At 36.6% G+C, this 27,293-nt stretch overlaps 2 protein-coding genes across 4 annotated transcripts in view; one reads left to right on the top strand and one right to left on the bottom strand.

The window, feature by feature from the left end:
* Nucleotides 1-3,674: 3,674 nt before the first annotated feature.
* RFX6 (regulatory factor X6) overlaps nt 3,675-27,293 on the bottom strand; it is a 56,593-nt gene continuing 32,974 nt past the window's right edge. For 2 of the 3 annotated variants that reach the window (XM_031012205.3, XM_063707814.1), the window contains 13 exons: nt 26,318-26,425; nt 21,276-21,353; nt 21,047-21,160; nt 19,278-19,327; nt 18,071-18,230; nt 16,919-17,063; nt 14,325-14,434; nt 13,252-13,369; nt 11,686-11,808; nt 10,819-11,025; nt 8,944-9,456; nt 7,502-7,714; nt 3,675-5,141 (listed from right to left, as the gene is read on the bottom strand). In XM_031012205.3, the coding sequence (XP_030868065.1) occupies nt 4,966-5,141; nt 7,502-7,714; nt 8,944-9,456; nt 10,819-11,025; nt 11,686-11,808; nt 13,252-13,369; nt 14,325-14,434; nt 16,919-17,063; nt 18,071-18,230; nt 19,278-19,327; nt 21,047-21,160; nt 21,276-21,353; nt 26,318-26,425 (2,115 nt within the window). In that variant the 3' untranslated portion in view covers nt 3,675-4,965. The remainder of the gene's footprint in view (nt 5,142-7,501; nt 7,715-8,943; nt 9,457-10,818; nt 11,026-11,685; nt 11,809-13,251; nt 13,370-14,324; nt 14,435-16,918; nt 17,064-18,070; nt 18,231-19,277; nt 19,328-21,046; nt 21,161-21,275; nt 21,354-26,317; nt 26,426-27,293) is intronic. The other variant, XM_055391780.2, reaches the window with a different exon arrangement.
* LOC101132879 (large ribosomal subunit protein eL8-like) lies at nt 15,713-16,591 on the top strand. The gene has a single exon (XM_055391781.2). It carries the CDS (start codon nt 15,726-15,728, stop codon nt 16,524-16,526), a length of 801 nt encoding a protein of 266 aa, XP_055247756.1. The 5' UTR covers nt 15,713-15,725; the 3' UTR covers nt 16,527-16,591.

The following is a 27,293-nucleotide window of genomic DNA, read 5'->3' as shown; positions in this document are numbered from 1 at the left end:
AGGAAGGAAAATGCATTACCTAGGCTGACCTTCAAGAACTGACAGTATTTTTTGTCCAATTTTAATGGACTGCATTTGTATGAGAAGAGATTTATTTGTTGAAAAATAAAATCAGTGAACCACTAATGTATTATTTATCAAAATTTTCTACAAGAGGAAACATACTGTAGTATACCTGGTAGTATAGTTAAAGCAGCTGTACTTTGAGTGACTATACAAAGACCACGTCCATTTACGTTTCCAAGGGCAAACTCAAGTAAGTGGGCAGAAGAGAACTGGGCATTGTTTATCATTGGTCAAGATGGCACAGCTGCAGCTCTGGTTTCTACTGCAGGTCTGGGAAGCTGCCATTTCAGTGTCCCATTAGAGGAGGCCAACCAAAGGGGGCCAACCATTGCTGCCCAGGGCCCTACTCACAACTCAGCTTCTCTCTACCTCTGCTTTTCTCTGTCTCCCTCTCCCAGCCTTACTCTTCTGCCTGTTTTTTTCTCTAGGCTATGTGTGAGTTTTGCAGTCACAGTTCCTGAGGATGTTTTTTTTTATAAATTTTTTTTTAAGTTCCAGGGTACATTTGCAGGACGTGCAGTTTTGTTACATAGGTAAACGTGTGCCATGGTGGTTTGCTGCACTTATCAACCCATCACCTAGGTATTAAGCCCAGCATGCATTAGCTCTTTTCCCTAATGCTCTCCCCTCCTTGCCCTTCCCCAACAGACCCCAGAAAGTGTTGTTCCCTTCCCTGTGTCCATGTGTTCTCATTGTTCAGCTCCCACTTATACATGATAACATGCAGTGTTTGGTTTTCTCTTCCTGCATTAGTTTGCTAAGTATAATGGCTTCCAGCTTCATCCATGTCCCTGCAAAGGACATGATCTCATTCCTTTTTATGGCTGCACAGTATTCCATGGTGTATATGTACCACATTTTCTTTATCCAATCTTTCATTGATGGGCATTTGGGTTGATTCCATATCTTTGCTATTGTGAATAGTGCTGCAATGAACATATGCATGTATCTTTATAATAGAATGATTTATATTCCTTTGGGTATATACCCAGTAATAGGATTGCTGGCTCAAATGGTATTTCTGGTTCTAAGTCTCTGAGGAATTGCCACACTGTCTTCCACAATGGTCGAGCTAATTTCCCAACAATATAAAAGTGTTGCTATTTCTCTGCAACCTCACCAGCATCTGAGATTATCTGATTGGATTAGTTAGATGTTAGATAATATGAAGAGTCATTATTGGGCAAAGCTTTGTGACAACCACCTCATAGCCTACTGGTCTGCCTTCATTTCCTTATAGAAGCATTATTGGCTTTTGAAGTAAGACAATTCCTCATTGTGCAAATCTGACCCACACATTGCAGGACATTCACATGCATGGTCCTGGCACTAAATGCCAGTGTGCCTTCCCTGTTTCGGCGTTGTGATAATCATCCCCCCTCCATTTCCAAAATAGGCTCTGGGCATGTTAGACCTTGAGGGTCTCCTGGATTCTTCTTTGAAAGGGGAACAAAGAGAAAGGCTTTTACATCACAACTATAATGGGAATTTAGCTTAAATTTTTGTTTAAATATTCTGACCTGAAAGCATGCTTGGGAACATATAACTGATGAGAGTTCTAATTTTTCTTAGTGCAACACTACCTGCAGAGAGGAAAATAAACCAGGTCCGTTGTGATATGTGATTCTATGTTAATGACATAGCTGGGTTTTAAGTTGTTGTAAAACAGGTTCTTGGTCTCTAAATTCTATTAAGAATTTACTGAAGCCAGGATTGAAGTGGCTCATTCCTGTAATCCCAGAACTTCAGGAGGCTGAGGCAGGGGGTCACTTGAACTCAGGAGTTTTGGGAGGATCACTTGAGCCTAGAAAGCCTAGGTTGCAGTGAGCTGTGATCGCCCACTGCACTCGAGCTGGGAGACAGTGAGACCCTGTCTAAAAAAAAAAAAAAAAAAAATCTACTGAGTTAATTGGAGCATTCATTTGTCAATAGGTCTTTTATCTATAGCAGACACCACACCGTAACGTAACATTTGAAAAATACTACTTGAGGACTGAGTTATAGGTCTCGTACGGTGGCTTATGCCTGTCATCCCAGCACTTTGTGAGGCAGGAGGATCACTTGAGCCCAGAAGTTCAGGACCCATCTGGGTAACATAGAGAGACCCCCATCTCTACAAAAAGTTAAAAAATTGAAAAAGAAAATAAAATAATTGAATTGTAAAGCAAGCATTTTTTTGAATTCTGATTTCTAACCTTAATTTTGCATTTCACATAAGCATTAGCTGAAACAGGCCACTTTATAATTGATACTTCACAAATTCTAAAAACTACTTGAGGGATAATATACTTGCTTTTGGAAACAGAAACACTAAAACACTAGGCAAGATCCTTTAACCTATTAAAATTAACAAGAATATCAGAAAATGCCTTGAGCACCCAGGCTTAGATCCATGAAGGAAACCATTTTTAAATGATGAGTGTAACTGAAGGGCAGAGAGGTATTATATTGTCTCATGCTCCTTCTAGGTAAAATTAAAGATGTTGTCACCTTTAATTCATGGAGAACTAGCACTGCCTCTCCAGAGGCATTTGAAAAAATGTGAGGTGTTTTTGGTTGTCACAGTGACTGGGAAAGGGAGTTCTATTGAGATTTAGTGTTTGAGAGCCAGGGATATAAATCTTGTGCAATATACAGAACAGTGAGATAAAAGAACTGTCCTGCCTGAAAGCCAATAGTGCCTGCATGGAGAAACACTGTTATGCATTTAACAGAAACAGAGATAAACTCAAGTCCCACTGCCTGGCAAAAAGAGCAAGTTAGTCATCTGTCTCTTGACGTCAAGATTGAGCACCTTGTTATCAGCCAGGTGCAAATGAGACCCAGAGATGCTGTTCACATGTCTTGTAAGCTTCTCCCTGCTCTGGGTCATTTTCTCTCATTTACAAAAAGGGCATCAATATATGGCAAATTATTTACACTGCAATGCTTTACAAATAGGGTAGGGAAATCCTTTGCAAACAGGGTTAGAGAAAATCCTTAAATACATTCTTTTGAAATGATGCTTCTTTCTCTCTCCCTGATCTCATTCCCTCTGCTTCCAAGTATTCTCTGTGTTTATCCACTGGACATCTAGATGAGAGAAACAACCTCCAAATAGCCCCCTTTTCAGACTAATTTCTCCGCTATCCAATTCAGCCCCTCTCTCCAACTAGTGTTAGATATTCCCTAAACATCACTTTCCCCACGTTGCTTTTCTACTCAAAAATCCTCTAGGAGCTTCTATTTTCTATCACATTACCCCTTCATTGTTACACAAAAATGTATAAGGTATGACAGTGTCTTTCCCATCTTTGTATCTTCCATGTTGTTATATAATGAAGTGTCTGACACATAGAGGCTGAACATGTATTTAATTAGTATACATTAAAATTTTGGTTAACTTTCAAGACTTATGGCCAAACGCTTTTTAAAGCTGTTTTGTTTACTACTTAATTCCAAGTCTTTATTAATTTTCTCCTCTGTATTTCTACAATATTTCTAGATCAAAGAATAGAACATTTGCTATTCTTCGTGATTTGTTACTGCTATAATCTTTTTCTGTTCAATTAATTAGATTATAAACTGCATACTGTTGAACATACAACTAAGCAAATGGTAGCAATACTCTGACAGGTCCACAGATAATTGTTTATTGCTTGCTGAAAAAAATTCCACAGTTTGTTTTACCAAATTCCATCATGATGTATAATGAGTATCTGGGGCTTATAGATCCTTTTATGATGTACCTGGGGTTTATAGTGTAACCTAATCCTTAATACAAATAATATGAGGCTTGTCATAAGACTATAGGAGAAGCCTGTAAAGTTTATGGAAGTCTCCTACCACAGGCCAGGAACTTTACAACAGACCTTTCAGTGAAGACATATGGAAAAGAAAAAGAAACAGAGGTAGAAAGATAGATAGTGTTATCAAATTGTATTAATTTATATGTAATGATTCCTTCACTTCTGAATTAGGCTTTGCATCTAGCTAATCCCTGAACACTCATTTACTTTCAATGTATAAGAAAGTACTTGGTAAAAGACTGCTTCTGAATCTGAAAAGGTTCAAATAGTCTACAATTCACAATTTCTTTATATGTATAGGCATGGATATGATACGCAAATGTTTTTAAATTATAGTGTTTAACCAAACTACTTGACTCCTTAATCTCATTTCCAAAGGAGCTGAGATTAAAGAGTAAATCCCCAGCATTCTTCAGAAACAGTACCAGCCCCAAGAGCACCAAGCCTTTAAAAATATTTCCATACATTATTTCTTTTATTCCTTTTAATCTTTTTTAAATAAAGAGGGGAAAGCTCTTATCATCTCCATTCAGTTACATAGAATCGGAATGCTGCTATGTGACAGAAATCATCACACTAATGCACAGGAATTGAAGTCAAGCAACTTTGGTCTTGGCTGAATTGAATTAAGTCTTGACCTTGTAAACATTTCCGTTGGAGGTAGAACATACACATTTGACTTTTTGTCAAATAAGGGATAGTAAACAATGATTCTGAGATCCTAATAAATTAAAGGTATTGTAAAGGCATTAAATATACTTTTTAAAAGAAACCAAAGATAAAAAGACACACAGATGTTTAATAAATTAGCAAGTGAAATGTAAATCTTCATAGTTGAAATGTTTGCATCTTCAGATCTTCACTGGTTTTATTTGATAATTTTGAAACTATGATTAATAATGAGCTCACATTTTAAACTCTTAGTGTGCATGACAAACTCTGCAAGTATCTCCATTCACTATGGAGTTGTCCATAGTACCAGTGACTTTAAAACAATGTCAGCCACTGCATATTCATTTTTCTTTACTCTTATGGAAGTCTGAGTGAATAATGATATTTGCACAGTAGAGATTTTTTTTAAAGTTTTAGCACCCCCTCCCACATTGGTGGTTTAAGTGCCTCCAGCTGCTGTTCCCATGAACACAGTGTTGATAGGTGGTAAAGAGGACACCATTTCTCTACTGCTTGTTCCATGGGAGTCCAGGGTTTCTTGAGCTGGATACTGGTTGGAAGTTCCATACATACATTGGGATGAGGAAGAAGGAATTGGGGTTTGCAAACTGGAAGCTGTAAGGGAAAATATAATCAGCAATTGAAAATTGATTGACATTTTCTTTTCTCTGCAAATGCCACTCATTTTAATACCCTGTATTTATTTTTGCACTTAGCACACATACCTATTTTAAATTTGAGTCTGTATGGCTTACCAGAGCAATCATCTTTTCTTCCATTTGTTCCCACTTGCTAGTCTCCCAGAAATTATTTCCTCTACATATTTCACAAAGAAAACTCCATTTCAACTTAAGTGCTACCACCAAAATATATCCCCCAATCAACCTCCTCTTTCCATCTGCACTTTCACGGTTGTAGTTCAAACCACCATCTTTTCTCTCCTGGACCAACACAGCAGCCTCCTGACTGGTCCCATGATCTCCACCTTTGTCTCATCCACTCACCTTCCCGAGAGCAGACAGAATGATATTGCTGAAGAGTAGATCAAACTTTCACTCGTCTCAAATGCCACAGTGGCTTCCGATACCCTTGGAACATGAACCAAGCATCTTACCCTATGTAGATGGGCCCCTGATTTTTTATTTATTTTGCTCTACTCTCTCCTTCATTCAACATGCTTAAGATACACTGGCCTGCTCTCTGCCCATTGATTTTTTCAAACTTATTCTGATTTCAGCGGTTCTGCATTCACTGTTTCTTCTGCCTGGAACTCCTCCCTCAGATCTTCACATCTTTGCCTCCTTCTCATCACTCAGCTTTCAACTCAAATGTTTCTGCCTCAGGATTCCTTTCTCAGCTGTCCTACCGAAAGCAGCTCCTCCTTTACTATCTGTCATTTTACTCTATTTAATCAGGTTCAGAGTACTTGACATTATCTTTTTAATGCATTTGCTCATGTATTTATTGCCTTACTGTCCCTCTACTAGAATGTAAACTTCTTACAGGCAAGAACTATGGCCTGATCACCACCATATCCTCACATCTAGAATGGGGTCTGGCTCCTAGTCGGTTCTCAATAAAATTCATTAACTGGCTCACTAGCCCTGTATTTCCCTCATATATGGTTGCTGCCTTCTTATTGCTGACATGACATGCTCTCTGTCTAAGAACAAGGCTTTATACTTAAGAAATAGTTGAGCTCAATTCTCCTTGCACTACTTATCCACTTATTCTATCCCCTCATTTTACCCTGCAGCACACTTTGCAATCTACTTGTAAGCCAGCTCTGATAAACTAAAGCTTAGACTCCACCCTACTCTTAACCTATGTTTCGTCAAAGCTTCCACTATCTCTTCAAGTAAACAGAACTAATAGTAACAATAGCAACACAGTACATTTTAGTCTCATGGTGAGAAAACGTCCTGAAGTGGAATTTTCTGCTTCATTAGAGTAACCTAGAAGCAATGACCATTTGCAGATAGCAGAAGATGAGCTGCTAGATTCTGCTCAGGGAGCATGTGTGACAGTGACAGGAGGAGAAGGAGTACTTCCTATTGAATTATTGGGAAGGTACACTGAGTGAGGAGAGATGAAATTGATTTCATTTTCCCTTATGCTCTGGTTGCGTGTCAATGCCCTCTACTTATGCTAGTCTGAAATCAATCTCATTGGAAGACTTTAACCATCTCATATAAATATTAACACTCTGCTTTGATACTTAGTGAATATATACTTGCCCTGTGAAATCTTATTAGTATTTTTAGAAACTAAATCTATAGTGACTAAATCTATGTTATTACTAATAACATACTAATTATTATTGCAGAATTTCTTCATAGATGAGGATTAAGAAATGTAACCTGGTTGGGAGAAGATTCCAGGAGGCTTCACGGCAAGCACACGTTTTTCTTATTTTTACTTACATGATATGTTAGAGAGCAATAAAAATAGCAACATTTTCTACAGAGGTGTTGAATCACATTTTACATAAGAATGAGAAAATGCTAGTAGCACCCATCACAGGACACCAGTTTTTTTTAATCTTGGAGTGATTTTTGGATACTGATGGAGATCATGAGGCCTAAAGATATCTCTTGGCACTACAACTGGGTCCAACACTAATCAAGAGTGAGAAAAGGATATTATTACTGCCCTTTTAAAACTTACAGTTTTAGACTGCATTTGACAGGTCATATTAATTTTTTGCATACTTAATAGATACCAGCTATTTTTTTTTGTAAAAAGTAACAGATCTAGCAGTAGGTTGCATAATAGAGATATACAGAATAAGAAATGAAAAACTGTTACTAACTGTGTAGTCAGATACAAAAAATATAACTTTAGATCCAAGGTAATAAATCAACCGTGGAAACATGCTTGCTCAGTTCACCTCAGCATATCTCCCTCAAGTAATGTTGCATACCTGAGGTTAACAACTTCTTAAAATGTTTTCAAGAACTACTAAAATAATTTACCTAGGACTGGAGTTCGACATGCAACTGGAGATGATGTGTCTGTGTAAAACGAGCTGGTCTGTTTTCTACCACTGTCATCTAAAATGTTAAGTGGATCATGGATGTCACTGTAGGAGGGCAGTGAACGAATGCTGCTGATGACAGAAACGTGCTGATTCACCATTGATCCGAGCCTGTGAGACTCTGGGTAGTTTATGTTGCTTCCATAGTATCCTGTAACAGAAAATGTTGAGAATTTGCTGTTAACTTACTACAAAGAACTTTCAGGAAGGAAAAAAGTGACAAAGTAATGAGGTGACGTCCTAAAGATATCAAACTGTAAGTATTACATGTGTATCTATACATGCTACAGAACTGGATTTGTGCTTGTACATGGATAAGGTTTACTGTGCTGTTTTTTGTGTTTTTTAACACATAAGAATTGTAGCATCATGCATAATTTAATACAATAATTATAGCATAATACATAATTTAAGACATAAGAATTGTATTAACTTTAAGACCAGATTACACTTCTGTCAGAGTTCCCTTATCTAAATTAACAAGATCTACCTTTGAAGAAAAAAAAGCACTATCACCTGTCAAAAAATACTACTTTCATGTATAGATGCATGTTTAGGGAAGACAAAGACTGGCCTACACTTAGGAGAAAGACACCAAAGAAGCCTACACACAAAGCCTATTTTGGTGACTCAAGGTCACAGGTCTCTCTAATTCCCTTAACTTCCTATTTTTATTCGTCTGTTTTGGTCCCAATCTTTAAAATCTGCTTTTAGTTATCAGGAAGAAATATTATCCACTAAAAATGTTTTCGAAAGACAGAACATTCTTCTTTGGGGCTATTAAGGTAGGTCTCAAACATATGATTTAACTATCCTTTTTTTTTTTTTTTTTTAACATATGCGGTATTTAGGAGGACAGCTTTAGGCCAGGGGTGGTGGCTCACACCTTTGGGAGGCACCTCAGCATTTTGGGAAGCCAAGGAGAGAGGATTGCTTAAAGTTGGTAGTTTGAGACCAGCCTGGGCAAACATAGCGAGACTTTGTCTCTAGAAAAAATTTAAAATATAGACAGGGATGGTGATGCATGCCTGTAGTCCCAGCTACTTGGGAAGCTGAGATAGGAGGATTGCTTGAGCTAGGGGTTTGAGGCTGCAGTGAATCATGATCCTGCCAAGCACTCCAGCCTGGGCTACAGCGTAAGACCCTGTCTCAAAAAAAAAAAAAAAAAAAAAAAAAGGAAGAAGGGCAACTTTAGGAAAGCCACAAAAATTAGGAAATATATATGTATGTGACAGAAATCAGCTCCAAATGTCTAAGATTCCATGATCTTTGGAAGCCTTAAATGAAAGGACATGCTAGTCAGCAGAGGTGGAACGCAGTGTCTGATTTTGCCTCATTGCCATCTCAAAAACCAAGAAAAATTCTTTTAAATATCAATACCATTTGGTGAATTAGGAGGCAGTGTTGCTCCTTGGCAGCTGGCAGCTCCTGTGTTGCTCAAGAAATTGAAGCTTCCTGTATTTAAAAACTGCATATTGTGTGAATCCTGGGCTTGCAGGGATGGGCCATAGCTAGACGGTGGCCGGGAGTTATATGGAGACCCCGCACAGCTGCCACTGAAGAAGTCTCTTGAAAGCTGCTGTTCAGTCCAAGCCATGCATCGACCATGCTCGGTGTGATGAGGATAGAGTCCTGATGTGGAGTGGGGCTGTGCCCTAAACACAGTCTGGTAGTTAGAGCTGGTGCTATAAAAGTCATGATTGGCTTGAGGGAGAGTGGGATAAATGGGCTCTGGGTATGTGGAGCAGTGTGATGGAGCTGACAGTACTGGGCCCACACTTGGGGGCCTCCCTGCCATTGGTCCTTGGTTAATGACACTTCCTCGGCTTGCCATGGCTGGAGAAATGGGTGGTGTCATCAGATGACCAGCATTCTGTGAAAGCTCCATTTGACCTGGAAAAAATCACCAGAACATTCCTTTAGTGTCAAAGTAGATGAGCTCACATCTTTAAAAAATATTCAAAAGATTTATTAATGTATTGTTTTCCAGCTTGCTTCATTCCGGCCCTCCAAAAATAACTAAACTGAAAAGCACCAAAAATCCAGAACTTAAAAAATATAATCACAACACATGTATATATCACAACAGTGGAGATGTGGATTTGGTGACTATAGAGGAAAGTCTGCGATGGCTTCATGGTTTCTCCACAGATAGCATGGGGAGGACATGGGTGTCTGCTGCTCATATTTCCCCATAATTAAAAAGTTAGCTGATTGTTAAACTGTTTGATTTTTAGGGTAAAAAGAAAAAGTCACTAATGTCAAAATGGCCATGGCTTCAAAGCAGTCAATTCAAAATGTCATGCAAACACCTCTTATAAGTAATGTGATTTATGAATGCCACCAACTCTCTGGGCCGCCAATGTTCCATTGGTAGAAATGGACCCCTGAACTATAAGGCTCTTCTAGGTTTAAAATTCTGTATATCAAATGAAGTAATGTATATAAAAAGATTTCAAAAAAGACACAAGGCAATAAGCAGATTTAAAATACTCCCGAGTAGCTAGTTCAAGCCACCAAACATTCATGCTGACACAAAGAGAACCTTAGACCAAAAGGGAGAATTATTGTAACGATTATCCTAAAATGGCCGAATCCAGTTTTTTTGTTTGTTTGTTTGCTTTTTTGATATGGAGCTTCACTCTCGTCACCCAGCTGGAGTGCAGTGGCCTGATCTCAGCTCACTGCAAGGTCCGCCTCCTGGGTTCAAGAGAGAGTACAGGCGCCTGCCACCAAGCCCGGCTAATTTTTTGTATGTTTAGTAGAGACGGGGTTTTGCCATGTTGGGCAGGCTGGTCTCAAACTCCTGACCTCAGGTGATCCACTCGCCTCGGCCTCCCAAAATGCTGAGATTACAGGCATGAGCCACCATACCCAGCCCGAAACTACTTTTTAAGGGAGGAGAAATAAAGTCTCCTCAAAATCCAGAAATAAGCAACCCATTTTTTTGATCTTCAAAGCATCTTAAGAATTTTATGTATACCTCATCTAATTATTTCTTCCACTAAATTAACTAATTATTCATACTTCTAATATAATTTATGGAGTGTGTCAAGACATGATACCTGTGTTAATAACAGTATTATTACCATTGCTGAAAATCACAAAAATATTATAAATCTTTATTAAAACTCAGTTAAGATCATCCTTTTTTATTGTTGGAATTCCTGGACTGGAGGTTATGAGTTTTAAGAAAAATGAAGCAACAGGCTTCTCTGAGATGTGCTGGAGCCTAAGCAGTTCTCTTTAGCGTACCTGTGAGCGGCATGTTGTCTGTGTTCCCAGCAGGGAACTGGTGCAGAGCAGGGCCTAGGCCTCCAGGTTGACTGGATGGCAGAGGGAGATAGGTTGTCTCCACATGGCTTTCATTCTTCACAGCGTCGCTGGAAACCATGCTCCCTTTATTACGGTTGGCCAGAAAGCATGAACTCGGAGAAGCAGTGAAAGCAGCTTTACTCGCATCTGGAAAGAGTTTTTAAAATGGGAAATTTGAGATTTTTTCTCATATTCCTCGTAGATAAACCCAAGTAAAAGAAAATGAAAATGTTTCATTGTTGAGTATTTAATCTGGAAACTACTAAGCAATGTTTCCCGTGGGAAGTGAGGCTGGCAGACCTTTGCTCTTGACAGTGATGCTAGGTTTTTTTTAGCTGCATATTTGTGGATGTGGATGTAGATAAGGAGCACTAAATAATCCAGTTTGGAGTGAAGTCTTCAAAATGCAAGTTGCCCTATCCTGAATAGATGTGTTTCCTTCCTTCTCTAAACTCCTATAGAACTTATTTTTACACCACTTACATATGTAGTATACCACATGTGTCTTGAATTACAGTTATTTTTTGTATTATAGTCACTTCTCCAGCTTCACCTTAATTCCCAGAAATTAAGATCACCAATTTTGTATACTTCAGAGTTTCCAGTAAAGTACTTTTGACTACATAGCAATGAATGAAAGAAAAGTAGTGCTCCAATAGTGTGACTGTATGGTGAGAATTAGTAATGATATGTTTGGAGAAAAACTCTGAGATTATGATAAACCCACTTAATATCTGAACTTATAAATTCTTGAACTTAAGATTAAAACAAAGAAATATGCAAAACAAAACAGTTATTTTAAGTTACCTGAATTCTTCATATACTTGTCCAACAAATTCTGTAACTCCTGCTCTTTGTCATTATTAAACTGGGTCTCCATGGCCAGGAGAATGTATTCATCGAGAAGCATTCGAATCAAATGAAAAGAACCTTGTTTATGGATGGAGAATGAGGAGAGGACAGTGTGAAATGTAAAAAGGGGAGAGAAAGAGAAGGAAAGGGAAAGAGAAGTCAGTTATCTTTGTGACCATCTCGCAACACTTTACAAGGAGCAACTGAAATAAACAAATACTTGTTGGACTTTAAATGACCTGCTAAGACCAACATGCTTAACGTGGATCTCTAATCTTTCTGTGTATTGCCTGCCCTGCTCACTGTGTGTACTGTCCTGCCAGCTCTTTGGCCACTAATTACATCAAAGGAAAATACGGATGAAAGTGAGACATGCTTTATGCTTTAAGAGGGCACACATTGGAGTGTGATAAGCTTCAACTTGGGGAGAATGAGCTCTACTCTGCTCTATTTCTGTTTACTTTGTACTAAATAATTAGACAATGGCCAACATGGTCTGAAAAAAGGCAAGTAAAGAGATGTCTTTCTAGCCTGAAACAAAACATTCTTAGATTTGGCAAAAACTAAAAGAGTAATTTTCAAGTGAAATATGTTCTGGAAAACTAAAACTTCTTTTAACTATTCAATAGATTTTCCAACAAAAGTATTTTTCGTAGTAAGGCCAGGCTTCAATGCTGTATATTTTATAAAACTTTAAATATGGGAAGTCTATTTCAAATAATAGACAATGTGTTTTGTTTATTCTTCAATACAAATTCACTGATTTTATTTAATTCTATAGAACATTAAATAAAAACAATTTAGTTAATTGTAATCTCTTTCATAATGTGAAGATTTCCTGAAATGCAGCTACCAAATGCAGAGTTACTACTCATGAGTTTAACATTATAACTATAAAATAGGAGTCTCAGGAATTCTAAGGAAAAAGAAGGCATTCAATTTTATAAAAAGCTAACTTAACCCTATTTGTCTCCCAAGTCATATAGAACAGGAAAGATGGGTCAGAAACATGAGAGTGTGTCTTCTAAGCTGTTTTTTGATTCCTGGAGTGCAGCTATATGGGTGCTCAGAAAAGCTGCAGAAATTTGCCATATTGCAATGAATAATAACTTTGGAAAATAATGTCTTAATTATCATTTGTTTAACAAAGAAAATTTATCCAAGCACTGATGGAATGTAAAGATAATAGCTGCTATGCATTAAGCACTTCCTGAGTGCTAGGCAATTTGTTTTTATATACATCATCTCACCAAAGTACCTACACAACCCTTTGAAGAGAATATTCTTCCCCTTCTTCAATGAGCAGATTGGCCCATAGCCAGAGAGAATCATTGTTAGGATTTAATCCTGCTTATGGTCTGACTCCAAAACCCAGGCTCATAAATACCATTTTCTCATAGCTCCATATTCAGATACAGTTTAAGAAGTGATGATGTAACATGTTTAAAAATTGACAGGAACTGTGACTGAGGAACAAATTATATAATTCATGTAAGAACAGTTTTATAATGCACATGTTACCAAAACTGGATGCATTGTTCAAGGTGAGATTATGCATTACTCGAGCACCAAAAAAACTCCACTTTAACAGAAAGTCTTGAGCTCTCTTCTTTAATGACCTTCCATTTTGTTTGCTGGTCTAAAAGTAAAGGAACAAAATGAAACTATAAAATCTGTCCTCTCAGTACTACATGCATCCTGTGTTAGATCAAGAAGTAAATAGACTGTCTAACAAATGGACAGATGGCATGGCATTTATTTCGTCAAATAAAACTATCTGTCCAGGGAATTTAATGTTAGCCTGTCTTTGCTGATGTTTTAAGGGTAATAAGTCTTTATTCAATATGGCTTTGTTTCCTAATAGAATTAGACAACAAAATGAAACAATTTTCAAAATATTTTTATTTTTTAATTTTTCTTTGACAGAGCTTTAAAAAGAACAGAAGGTGAGGTGTGAAGGAAGGGCTATATATTTTTGTGAATGATTAACTCTGACTTCTTTGGTACTGAATGATAATCTATTTTCCTTACAAAAGGAAAAAAGTCTCCAAACTATAACTAGTTTCCTTGATATGGAATGGCCAACACCAACTAGTGATGGATATATTTGTTCTTATTGCTTGTTTCACAACGGGTGACTAGGTTAACCAAAGAAGGTGAAGAAACCACAGAGAAAACACAAAATATTGAGCTTTTGGAATTCAGAAACGCAAATGCTTAGAACCATGTTTTCCATCAGCATTTATGAAATCTTGCTTTTTAGAAACGGGCCAGATCATTCCAGTTTCTAAGTTTATCTTTCTCTGCTGATGTTACTCAGCTGTAATGTTATTGACTGATAGGGAAGGCAGAGCATCTTGTAGTCTTTTGGCAAGAAAGGAGAAATATAATGGAATCCATGCCCAATGCTCTCAAATCTTGACATATTCCTAATTTCAGTATTTGGCCTGCCTTATTCGTAGAGCATCAAAAGCTTTTCAAGGCCTTTACACACACAGCCTTCCACCCCTCTCCCCCCAGACAAAAAATTATAGCCAGTTTAGCATTTACTCTTTACAAGGAACTTATTTTCTGAATCTGTCATTAAAAAGTACCTTAATAACTCTCTGTTCTACCACAGTATCCAACCATTCAATAAAAGCCTCCACGGTGGCATTCTTCTTAAGGAGATCCTTCAGTTCTTGGAACACAGTGATAGAGTCATCTACCCAGGAAAAAAAAAAAAAAGAAAGAAAAGAAAACAGAATATTGTACTCTACTTGGAATCCAAGAGAAAACCTAAAACTTGGAATCATCAATACTTTGATAGCATGAAAGGGAAAGACAGATAAATGTGTGAAAAGAATTAATATCATATCTTGAAAACAGTAACAAAAAAATCCTTAGTACTGTACTCTTCAATGGTGTGTGTGAGAGAGAGAGAGAGACAGGATCTTGCTTTGTTGCCCAGGCTGGAGTGCAATGACGTGATCATGGCTTACTGCAGCCTCAAACTCCTGGGCTCAAGTGACCCTCCTGCCTCAGCCTCCCAAGCAGTTGGGACCCCAGGCACGCACCAACAAGCCTGGCTAAATTAAAAAAAAAAAAAATTATAGGGCAAGGTCTTGTTGTGTTGCCCAGGCTGGCCTTGAACTCCTGGGATCAAGCAATCTTCCCACCTCAGCCTCTTGAAGTGTGCCCAAAATTTTAATAAGTGTCTATATCTTGGTATATATTGAAATATAGGTTTAAATCTTACATATGTATTCATATACTAGGGAAGATTAAGTTGTTTATGTAGTTAAATATTCATTTTGAGTCTAGTGTTTTCATTAAATGGAACAGATTAGTTAAAAGCAAATGAATGAACCTAAGCTTGGTGATTTCCTGCTTTCCAAAATATCTTTTATCTTTAGTAAAAGTTAAGTTCTTCTCGGCAGAATTGAGCCATTTACCTGAATAACGTTTTATCATGTAATATTTAAAAGGGCAGTTTAAGACTATCCTTTTATTAAAAGGTTTAAGGTTTACTGAATCTCAAAAGGTAATACTATTTTATGTTAGGAAATAAAAAGTGGAGTTGAGATTGGGCCCCAGAGAGCAGTCCATAGTTTGTGCTCCAGTGTATAGGAGGCTGCAGGTTTTGTCTTTTCAAAGGCAGAGGGAGGAAAAAATAGTGGCTGTTATCCCTTGAAATTCAAGCCTAGTTGTCTAGCCATGCATATTGGCTTGGTAAGCTCTGTCAGATGGTCCAAACCTGAGTAGAGAGTCTGCTTTGAAAAGCAGTATTGTGCTGAGGTACCATTTTGATATTTATCACACACCACAGGATGACAAGACTATAAAACACATGCAAATTTCTATACATGTAATGTAAAACTGAAAGAAAACTTACAAAACTCAAAACCATTTTGATTATTTTCAGATTATTTCCATTTCATTTATTTCTAGGTAATGAAATTACAGATGACTTTTATTTTCCTCAATATTTTCTTTGTCTCCTCCCGCCACCCAAGATGCTGAAAGGAAAGAAGGCCAAGGGAAAGAAGGTGGCTCCGGCCCCAGCTGTCGTGAAGAAGCAGGAGGCTAAGAAAGTGGTGAATCCCCAGTTTGAGAAAAGGCCTAAGAATTTTGGCATTGGACAGGACATCCAGCCCAAAAGAGACCTCACCCGCTTTGTGAAATGGCCCCGCTATATTAGGTTGCAGCGGCAGAGAGCCATCCTCTATAAGCGGCTGAAAGTGTCTCCTGCGATTAACCAGTTCACCCAGGCCCTGGACCGCCAAACAGCTACTCAGCTGCTTAAGCTGACCCACAAGTACAGACAAGAGACAAAGCAAGAGAAGAAGCAGAGACTGTTGGCCCGGGCCGAGAAGAAAGCTGCTGGCAAAGGGGACGTCCCGACCAAGAGACCACCTGTCCTTCGAGCAGGAGTTAACACCGTCACCACCTTGGTGGAGAACAAGAAAGCTCAGCTGGTGGTGATTGCACAAGACGTGGATCCCATTGAGCTGGTTGTCTTCTTGCCTGCCCTGTGTCGTAAAATGGGGGTCCCTTACTGCATTATCAAGGGGAAGGCAAGACTGGGACGTCTAGTCCACAGGAAGACCTGCACCACTGTCGCCTTCACACAGGTGAACTCGGAAGACAAAGGCGCTTTGGCTAAGCTGGTGGAAGCTATCAGGACCAATTACAATGACAGATACGATGAAATCCGCCGTCACTGGGGTGGCAATGTCCTGGGTCCTAAGTCTGTGGCTCGTATCGCCAAGCTCGAAAAGGCAAAGGCTAAAGAACTTGCCACTAAACTGGGTTAAATGTACACTGTTGAGTTTTCTGTACATAAAAATAATTAAAATAATACAAATTTTCCTTCAAAAAATATTTTCTATCTTTTCCATGGTGAGTAATTATAACTTTTTTATTAGAAGATAAATTTTTTAAATTAAAAGTATTTTTATAAACCAGGTTTTTTTTTTTCAATCAGATGTGATTTTTCAGCCCAGAACACCTTTGACAATGTGGGGAAACATTTTTGGTTGTCTCAGCTTGGGGGAGGCTGCTACTGTCATCTAACGGGTAAAGGTCAGGGATGCTGCTAAACATCCTACAACACACTGGACAGGCTCCTCCAACAGAGTTACCCAGCTCAAGATGTCAATTTTCTGAGCTTGGAAAACCTTGTTCTAAACAAAGAGAATGGACTTACGTTCAGTGTAGATACCAGATTCAGTGTCTGTGCTGCCTGAAATGGTAAGAAGGGCTTGAGAGCCAATGCTGTTCAAATCAACCCTTTCAATATCAGATACCATAGAATTAACGACATGCTGGTCAAAGAGAGCTGGTCTGGCAATCTGCATAGAGAAAGTAAAGAAGACACTACACTATATCATTTCTAATGTATCTAGAAGAAATTTTTAGCTATCAGAAAAATAGTTCCTTGAGATAAAAGTATCATAAATAACTTTTTTCTTATTTTAAAGACAAAAGCAGTAGCTGAGACTCATGATCATCTCTGTTAAAAGTCTGAAAATTATAGGAGATACACCTAATGTAAATGATGAGTTAATGGGTTCAGCACACCAACAGGGCACATGTATACATATGTAACAAACCTGCACGTTGTGCACATGTACCCTAAAACTTAAAGTATAATAAAAAATTTAAAAAAGAAAATATAAATGGATTCTCTTTGTCCATGATCACAAAATAAGAATTTTTAAATGTTACATTTCCTATCTGAAATCATCTCAAGCTTGTCTTTTAAAATTTAGAAGGCAAGAAACCTTCATAAAGCAGATAATCATTTTGGGGAAAGAGAAATATATTTTAACAATATACAAATGCGTCATTCTTAACTTATGAATTACTTTTGCTCTATTTAAAAGAGCCATGATTAGTCGGCAGTTTAAAATGTGTTGCATTTGTGGTTTCACAATATTAAGTATCACATAGGCTTACTTCTCACAACCTTAATTTGTACCAATTAGATTCACATGGCAAATAAATGTTTAATTGCATTCAAGTTTTTTAAATTTCCAATCACAGAGAAGTTGCAAACATAGTGCAGAATATTTCCATATACTCTCCATCCAGCTTCTTATCATCTTCTGTAACTATTGTATATTATATGAAATTAACATTGGTACAATACTATTAACTACAGACATAATTCAAATTTCACCAGCTTTCCCACTAATGTGCTTTTTCTATCATAGCATTCACTTTTGGGTCTCACGTTGCATTTAGTTGTTGTCTACTTAGCGCCCTTCAATCTATGAAAGTTCCTCAATCTGTCCTTATCAGAAGATTCATTTTTTATATGGTGACTCAAATGCTCTCAGCTTAGCAACCAACATACCTGGGCAAGATGTAAGAAAGATGTTTGTCGTTTCAGAGAAGATACAAATCTTCGCACAATAGGTATTTTCTTGTCAGTTAGAGCTTCTGGCAAGTTTTCCAAGGATGAAACAACCCACTGTTCCCAATTTTTAGCAAAATTTCTTATGTCTGCTAATAAGCTACAAAGAAGGCTATGTGTTAAATGCTTCATTGTTAAAAAATGCATTAAACAATCATATTTTAATTGAGGTATACTATTATTCTATGATTTCATAAGCAGTACTTTTGAAGTCAGACAGCCTAGATCAGCCATTTATCATCTTTTCTTATGCTATATTTTTAAAATGTTTGTGGGTGCATAGGAGGTGTATATATTTATGGGGTACATGAGATGTTTTGTTATCATCTTGGTCAAAACACTCAAGCTCTTCAAACTCCACTTCAAGTACCCAATTCAGAGTACAGAATAGATATTTAAAGACTACAATTGATAATTAAAAGACATTATTGATCAGGCTAATACCAACTATCATATAGATGAAATAATCTGGAGGAAAAGGTAAATAAAAAGTAAAATTTGTTTTACCAAGCAACATCTATTTTTGGAGCACCAACTATGTCCAGTCCTATATGAATTTGTACCCCCGAAGTACTAAAATAAATTTTATCATTTCATTAGATTTTGTTTTCAGAGAAAAAGTTGGCTTTTTTTTTCAGAATTCTATTGTTCTTATATTGAAAAGGTTTTTTTTTGAAAAATCTTCTGGTATTGTTTCAATAAACTATTTGAGATTTTATTCCTTTGTTAAAAGAAGGCAGTAATTTCATCATGCCACTTTCTGATTTTGTAATTAAGACAAAAGTTAATAATAAAATACAATAATTTCTCCTATAGTTTTTATTCTTGTGGTTATTTTCCATTAATTATCTTTTTTATCATACTCCAGCTAGTTTCCATTGAAAACTTTCTCGAAGGTCAACAGTGCTTAAATCTATTTTTCACTTTAGCCGCTCTCAAATTAAAGGGATTGAAGGATTGTTTCACCCATTTTGTTTATTGAGGCCCAGCTATAAGACACATCTCTTCCAGCAAATACAAAGGGGACAAAAGTAGAAAATAGTCTTCTTGATAAATGAATAAATTACTACCTAATGTTTTCTTCTAATATAATGTATAAAGTTAAATCCTATACTAGGAATGCTCATGTTTTATTAACTGAACATACCTTTCAGGCATTTCTTGCATTGTTGCAGGAATGAGTACATCTGTAAGAACCTTAATCATAGCAAAAGAGGTTAATACAAATCTTTACTTAGTATTTCTATAGAAAGACGTATTATTGGTCAACTACTTTTTATTCCTAGCTTCCTAGAGAATAACATGTTAACTACTTTCTCAAAGTTATAATTTTATCTCCAAAATGAATGTATGTATGAGTTGTGTGTGAGTGTGTATGACAATAAAAACAAGAGATAGCACTGTATATGTACATGTTCAGTATGTTAATTACCAATGGATTGGTCCATGGTAATCATATACCGTTTTATGATGAAAAGCTGACCACTTTCTAGAGGTGGGAGGAAGACTTTTGTAGAAGCTCATCTTACACTGTTCTACTTACATAGCTCACTGTGCCTCTCTGGGTCCACCATGAGGAGGAGAAACCGGGTTCATTTAAAGATATTTAAAGTCAGGATGTTTATACTAGACTAAAAAAAATAGATCACTTAAAGGGAGAAGTATGTTTTAAAAGTATTTCTTGGACAAACTGAATGACAGTCCAAAAAGCTTTGCTCTGATGGAAATGTGTGTGCATGAGCCCCAGGTCTTTTCTTATACTCACTCACGGAGCTGCCTCCTCTCCCCTTTTGGGAGCCTTGTCAAGTGTTAAGCATTACAAACAATTAATGCAAATTAAACTGTTTTTCTCTAAATAATGGCATTCATATTCAATCCAGAAAAAAAAAACCAAGACAATCCTTACTCTCCTTTGAAATTTTTTCAACTTGAACTTGAACTAAAGGCAGAAAATATATTGTACTTTATTCCTCCTTTCTCCTATCCTGTGATGAGGAAGTACTGGACAGAGGATAAAAATATGCGCTCTCTTATTCAAGCTGTCTCATTAGTTCTTGGTCTGCTTAGGGGCTTCTGGACTTAGTTTATCTATAAATAGCTTCTGCTTTACTTTTCTGCAAAGCTGAGAATCTGATAGTGGCAACTAATTTAGAAGGATTTTATTTCCTAAATGTTAAACAGCATCCAGCTTGGGTTTTCTTGCCAACTCAGATTATTTTTTAAAAGGAAAGCTTTTGTTTTTCCTTATGGTAAGTTAGCAAGCAAATGTAGGCAAACTCACTTTAAAGTACCCACATTGCAATATAGTTTTATCCATCAGCTTAGAACTTGTAGCCACCAGGGAAGAGACTGTCAGGAATTAGCCTCTTTCTGTCTTCCATTAAATGTTTGCCTAGAAGGACAATCAGTTTGTCCTTATTTAGGATGTCTTCCAGATCCTTCTGTAGACACTTAGGAACTCTGATTTGGTTTGAGAAGAGAATTAGACATTAATGCATTAAAGTTAGAGGTTTTTGAGATTTTCAAGTTATTAATCTCATAAGGGTGCCTAATTCTGCTTTCTGCCAAAACACTGGCATTGTGAAAAAAAAATCCACTGTGTTATTTTAATCTGAAAACACCTTAGAGAGTTAATAAAATTTAACTAAGTTTTCACATATTAATAAGCGTGTCACATATAGACTCATTATTAGCTGTAAAAAGAAATTGAGTTTGTTTTACTTAATGTAAACTTCAATTAAAACACATACACTATTAAACATGCACTATTAAATTGCTTGCTTTCTCATAAAAAAAAATGACAGTGTATCTCCAGCCATAAATAACATATTTACTGAAAATATATTGCAAGAATTTAGATAGAATGCTATGTAAAGAAATAAATGGCTCATGTTTAAGACATCCCAAAGTGCTTACCTTATAAAGAATTGAGTCACAAACACAGAAAATATCAATGATAACAGGATTTTCGAGCAGGGGAAGGAGATGGTCAGGCATTCCTTGCCAAAAGTGTAATAAAAAATGCTGGATCTAGTTGCAGAGTAAAAAGTATGTTAAGATTTTTTTCTTTAACATGAACTCATTAAGAACAGAACATGAAAGTATATATAATAGGGTCAAATAAAGCATTCTTTGTCATTCTTACCTCTTCAAAGTTTCCATTAATTGCATTGTCCAGGATACACTGGCAGTGAGTTTTGTACATCATTATGAGCGTATCAACCTATTTCAAGGAAGAAAAAGCTTAACCAAAGCATCCTTTTAACACTGCCTTTTCTTGTTAATTTGTTCAACACAGATTTTTTAAAAGATCCTATTACATACCAAGCAGTATGCTCAATGTTGAGGACTCAAAAATTAAGGCAAAATTCTTATTTCAAGGATCTTACTGCCTTGTGAAGGGAGAAAAGCAAACAAATGGACAACTACAGTATAATATGAAAAAGGTAATTTTTCAGAGTACTATGGACCAAAGTAACATCCTAGTTTTATGCCTACTAAAATATTAAATTTTAAAATTTAATTTTTAATTTAAATTTAATTTTTTTAAAATCAATTTTTGGGTAAATAAACATAAAGTAGTAAAAGTAGTAACAAAGATTTGGATAAATAAACATAAAGTAGTAAAATACATCAAATCTTCACACAGTTTTATGAAGTGGATGCTTGGAGCAGTATGGCATAATGGTTTCAAATTTTGTCTCTGGAGTCAGCTCAACTTGGGTGCCCACCTTCACTGCACTACTTACCAGGTATGACTGCAAAAGTGGCTTTGTCTCTGAGCCCCCAAGCTTTTTAAGTAGGTAGTAATAACATATTACTTACATGGTGTTAAGAAAATCAAATAAAATAAGATGTGATACATATGGAACAGTGCCTGGCACCCAGTAAGACCTTACTAAACATTATCCGGAGTTAATAATAATATCAAATGATGCATTTTCCAAAAAAAGTTTCAAACATTGAATGTCTATTATGAAAAGTCTCTATTTTCAAGTTACCATGGATATTTGCATAGCATAGTTTAAAAGTTTTAAATATATTCTAAAATTTGCAGTAGGCTAGAACTAGATAATATTCTGGCCACTTAATAACATTCAAACTAAAACTTTTATTTTACATGTTAGAAATTTCCCTACCTGTTGCCAGTTATGTGCTCTACGTGAAAAAAAGCAATGTTTAGAGGTTGAATGTATGAGCTTTGCCTTTAGATTACCTGGATTTCAATCGCAGCTCTAATTTGCCACTTACTAGTTATTACTAGTTATGTAACATTAGGCACACTACTTGATATTTATGTGCTTTAATTTCCTCATATCTAAAATTGACATGATAATAACAGTAGCTATAAAATAGGGTTGCTAGGAAGACTAAATGAATTAACAAATATAAAGTGTTTGGAATAATCCATAGTACATATTAAGAAACTGATGGATGTCAGCTATTTTGATTCCAATAGCATCTAGAGTGGTGGTGGTGATGGAGGTGTCCTATCCTAACCCTTTGCATTTCCCTTTATTCCCACAACCCAATACACATATCTTTGTGGTTTAGCTTAGAGCTGTAGAACCATGACATGAACATTATTGATCCATCTGAAGGAGCTGTGCTGACTATAGAATACCTCTAGCAGGATATGTTACCATCAATGCAAATGAGAATTGCTCTATATTTCAGGCAATGCTATTATATTTTCAGATTATTCCAAGTCATATGTTTAAAATGAGGATGAGTAAGACACGAAAGATGGAAGGGAAGTCATAACTGTTGTCAAAAATTAACGCTTTCTGTATATATCCAGAAAAAGGAAATCAATATATCAAAGAGAGATATCTGCTCTCCCATGTTTATGGCAGCACTATTCACAATAGCCAACATATGGAATCAACCTAAGCGCTCATCAATGGATGAATGGATAAAGAAAATGTGGTATATACACAAGGGAATATTATTCATCCATAAAAAATAAAACCCTGTCATATGCAGCAACATGGATGGAACTGGAGGGCATTATGTTAAGTAGAATAAGCCAAACAGAGAAAGACAAATATCACATGATCTCACTCATATGTGGGACCTAAACAAGTGGATCTCATGAAGGTAGCGAGTAGACTCGTGGTTACCAGAGGTCGGAAAAAGGAGGGGGAGAGGAAAATAATGAGAAGTTGATTAATGGGTACAAATACACAATTTGATAGAAGAAATAAGATCTGGTGTTGGATAGATCTGTAGGGTGATTATAGCTTACAATAATCGATTGCATATTCAAAGTAGCTAGAAGAGAACAATTCAAATGTTTTTAGCAAAGAGAGAAGATAAATATTTAAGGTGATCAGTAACCCAATTACACTGATTTATCCGTACAAATTATATGAGCATATTATCACATGTGCCCCCAAAATATGTACATCTATTCCGTATCAATAAATTCTTTCAAAATTAATCCTTTGAGCCCTGAAACCTATTAAAGTACAAGTAAGCCTTTATCTTCACAAGTATTTCTATTTGTTACAAAATTTATTGCTTTATATACAAATCATCAAAATTTTTAAAACTTACAGTTAGTATAATACTTAATTTGTTTATTTAATACTTACATAGTCTTAGCGCAATGAATTTTAATTCCAGTGTACTTTGCATTCTTTGTAAACATAATCTTAGTCAATTTTCTGAGAATAGACATTGTATTAGAGTGGGCAGGAGCAGAGGCAAGGCTTAGCTCCACTAAAGACAGTGAGCACGTGGTGGGGGACACAACTGCCTCGAGAGACACTATGAGTAGCAGGCCCCCAGCTTCAGTCAGTACCCTCACTGGGGTCAGCTTTTCACTGGGCAGTTTCCATTCTTTCAGCCTTAAAGAAGCAAGTGCTGGCTGGGCGCGGTGGCTTACGCCTGTAATCTCAATGCTTTGGGAGGCTGAGGCAGGTGGATTACTTGAGGTCAGGAGTTCGAGACGAGCCTGGCCAGCATGGGGAAATCCCGTCTCTACTAAAAACACAAAAGTTAGCCAGGCATGTTGGCAGGCACTTGTAATCCCAGCTACAGAAGCTGAGGCAGGAGAATCACTGAACCCGGGAGGCAAAGGTTGCCGTGAGCCGAGATGGCGCCACTGCACTCCAGCCTGGGCAACAGAGCGAGACTCTGTCTCAAAAGAAAAAAGAAAAAGAAGCAGGTGCCTTAAGTGCTTGATTTTAGCCCCACCACACTTTCTAGGAACTGATAAGTTACCTGAGGAGCCTGGCTAATGGCAAGGAAGGTGACAGAGCTAAATTGTCCTCAAAAATGAGTGTCAGTCCCTGGCTTTCATGATGGAGTCCACTGGGAATGAACTTAGAAACCAAGGGTTATAAAAGCACCTTGATAACTGAGAAATGATCTACAGACCAGTCTTTCAAATTGGCAGGTATGAACTTCCTTGGAGGCCAGCAGAGAAACATGAAATTCCCAGCAAACTATTGAGGTAAACTATTGGAGCCTGTTTCTCACCTCTCCTTTCTTCTTTGTTGCTTGCCTTTTTGGTCCCCCTCTCTCTCTCACCAGGTATATTTACACCATAAACATCTTCATGATAAGTTTGCATGGAAGCAATCCTCTCCACAAAAGTAACCCAATAATACCCTCCCTCAGAAGACTGAGATCCTCCTGATTTCCACAGGAATCCTCACAAACTGCCACATGTTAACATTTACTGGGGGATTCTCAAATATGAAGTCATCATATCACACATTACATCTATAAGGTAAAAATTATGTGATAACCTTGAGAAATGTAATGGGAGAGAACAGTCAGAAGTGAACATAGTTTGAGAGACTCCCTTGGATTTGGTATTTGATAATTATCTTCATTTGCCTATTCTTTTTTTAAGGGTATATTTTACTTTTTTTTTCCAACTTTTATTTTAGATTTAGAGGGTACATATGCATGTTTGTTACGTAAGTATACCAAGAGATGCTGAGGTTTGGAATACGAATGATCCAATTACCCAGATACTGAGCATAGTACCCAATAGTTAGTTTTTCAACCCATTTCCCTCTTCCCCCTTCCCCAGCAGTAGTCTCCAGTGTCTACTGTTGCCATTTTATGACTAGGAATACCCAGTGTTTAGCTCTCACTTATAAGTGAGAACATGTAGTATTTAGTTTTCTTCTCCTGCATTAATTTGCTTATGTTAATGGCCTCCAGCTGCATCCATGTTGCTGCAAAAGACATGTTTTCATTCTTTTTAAAGAATACTTTGCCTATTCTTAACTAACAGAGTATGGCTGTCATCAAAATGAGCCCTGTAAGTTACTATGCATCTCTACTTATATGCCAATAAATTTTTTTTAAATCAATGTGCTATCTTTACCTCATTTCTACAAAAAGCCCATTACTAAAGTAAAGCATCTGGACATTAATCGTATTCCTCTATCTTTGTACCTCAGAAATACGAACTAACTCAATATACTATAAGAGATGTCTTCTTCAAATGCTAATGAAACATGTACTTTGGTTGAAACAAAAATGTAGAAATAATTATGCTCTAATTTAATAATGGTCTCTGCTACTAAACAGCCAACAGATCCCCGACAAATGACTTTAGAAGTACAGAAATCGAAGATTTAGTTTACACGCTATTACATAAACATTGAAAAGTCATATTGAGAATTATTTATAAACTGAATCCCAATGAAAATGATTCTTTCTTAACTTTAAAAAATGCAAATATAAGAGAACACAGAATTTTAGAAGTAAGGAAAGTTCATGCTCATCTAGCATAGTTCTTGCATTCATCTAGCATGTCCCTCAGTGCTAGGGACAGATTCTGTCCTAGAGAAATGCTTGATGACAATTTACTGAAATAAAATGGAGATAATTGAAAACATAAAACTTTTAATTGAAGAAAGTGTATGTGACAGACACATTCTAGTATTTTCTTCTTCAATGGAGCTTTAAATAAAAAATAATGTTTAGTCTTTTAAGGTTTATTTTACCACCTTCTGATTACACACTATCATGGAGATGGTAAATAATTAATTGGAAGTGTTAATCAATGTTAACAAAAGTTTGCCTCTCCTATAAATCAGTCAATTATGTTTGATTATGCAGATTTCTGATTGCTTCCTGCAGTGCCATGAAATTCCCAGCAAATTGACATATGGAGCCAACATATCAGAAAATCAATAGAGAAGTATCTGTAATTGATACCTTGTCCTTAGAAATGCATCCTTGGTATACAAGGTGTTGAGCGCTGGGGAATTCTGGAAGAAGTGTTCCAGTTTTTGAGCTAAGCGAATATTTACGAGTGAAGCCACCCTATAATTTAGAAAAATGAAAACAAATACATCATTATCAACTATATGCTTCCAAAGTACTATTCTAGTAAAATACAAATCCATAAAATTTCATCCTTCTTCATCCTGCAAACCATGAGAACTTACGAGATTTGAGTAGACTGTTTAGATTGTGTAACTGAATAAATGAGACATGTCAGCCAAATGGTTTTCAAACCTTCAATAGTTTCATAGTTAGAATATTTTTCCTATCACTTCAAATTTTAGTTTTGAATATTTGTCAGTTTTCACAACTTTTAGAAATTTAAGTACACATTTGCTAATGGCATAAGTTTAGGAAGATCTGCCTTTGGAACTATTGAAATTATTTTAACTATAAGAGGATCAGGAATTGTCAAATCCAACCTTCCTTTTTACAAATTAAGTAAATGAGATGATTGAATGTAAAATAATTTATTCAGTCTCAGAGGTAATTACTAGAAAAATTTTTATTGGAGTCTAACTTTTGATTCTCAAGTTAGTGCACTGGACTCTCCCACAGTAAGTTTCTTCTACCCTAAATTCAGGCATGTGTTGTTCTTTCACATCTCTTGGGGAAAGCATACTTGCGCTATTTTCAGAAAATTAGAAAAGTGACAAATAACTTATAATGCTACTGTGCTGGTATACTTACAAGAAACCCACACAGGAAGAACAAACGCATATTCATGACAGAACTGGAGCCTCAGCAAATCAGTCTCCCAGGCCATAACTGATTGTTCCTCCTCCCCAAACAAAATTTTAACAAACCAGATTGTGATCAAAAGTTTGGGGAAATAATGAAATTATGAATATAATAAAGGACATAAAGTGTCCCTGGCAAGGACAAAATTTTGTTCTTTCTCATAATT

Source organism: Gorilla gorilla, chromosome 5 (assembly GCF_029281585.2).
Source record: "Gorilla gorilla gorilla isolate KB3781 chromosome 5, NHGRI_mGorGor1-v2.1_pri, whole genome shotgun sequence".
Taxonomy (NCBI): domain Eukaryota; kingdom Metazoa; phylum Chordata; class Mammalia; order Primates; family Hominidae; genus Gorilla; species Gorilla gorilla.
This window is presented reverse-complemented; position numbering and strand designations above follow the sequence as displayed.

Coding starts and splice junctions, on each gene's coding strand:
- LOC101132879 (XM_055391781.2), top strand. CDS start 15,726: ATGCTGAAAGGAAAGAAGGCCAAGGGAAAGAAGGTGGCTCCGGCCCCA.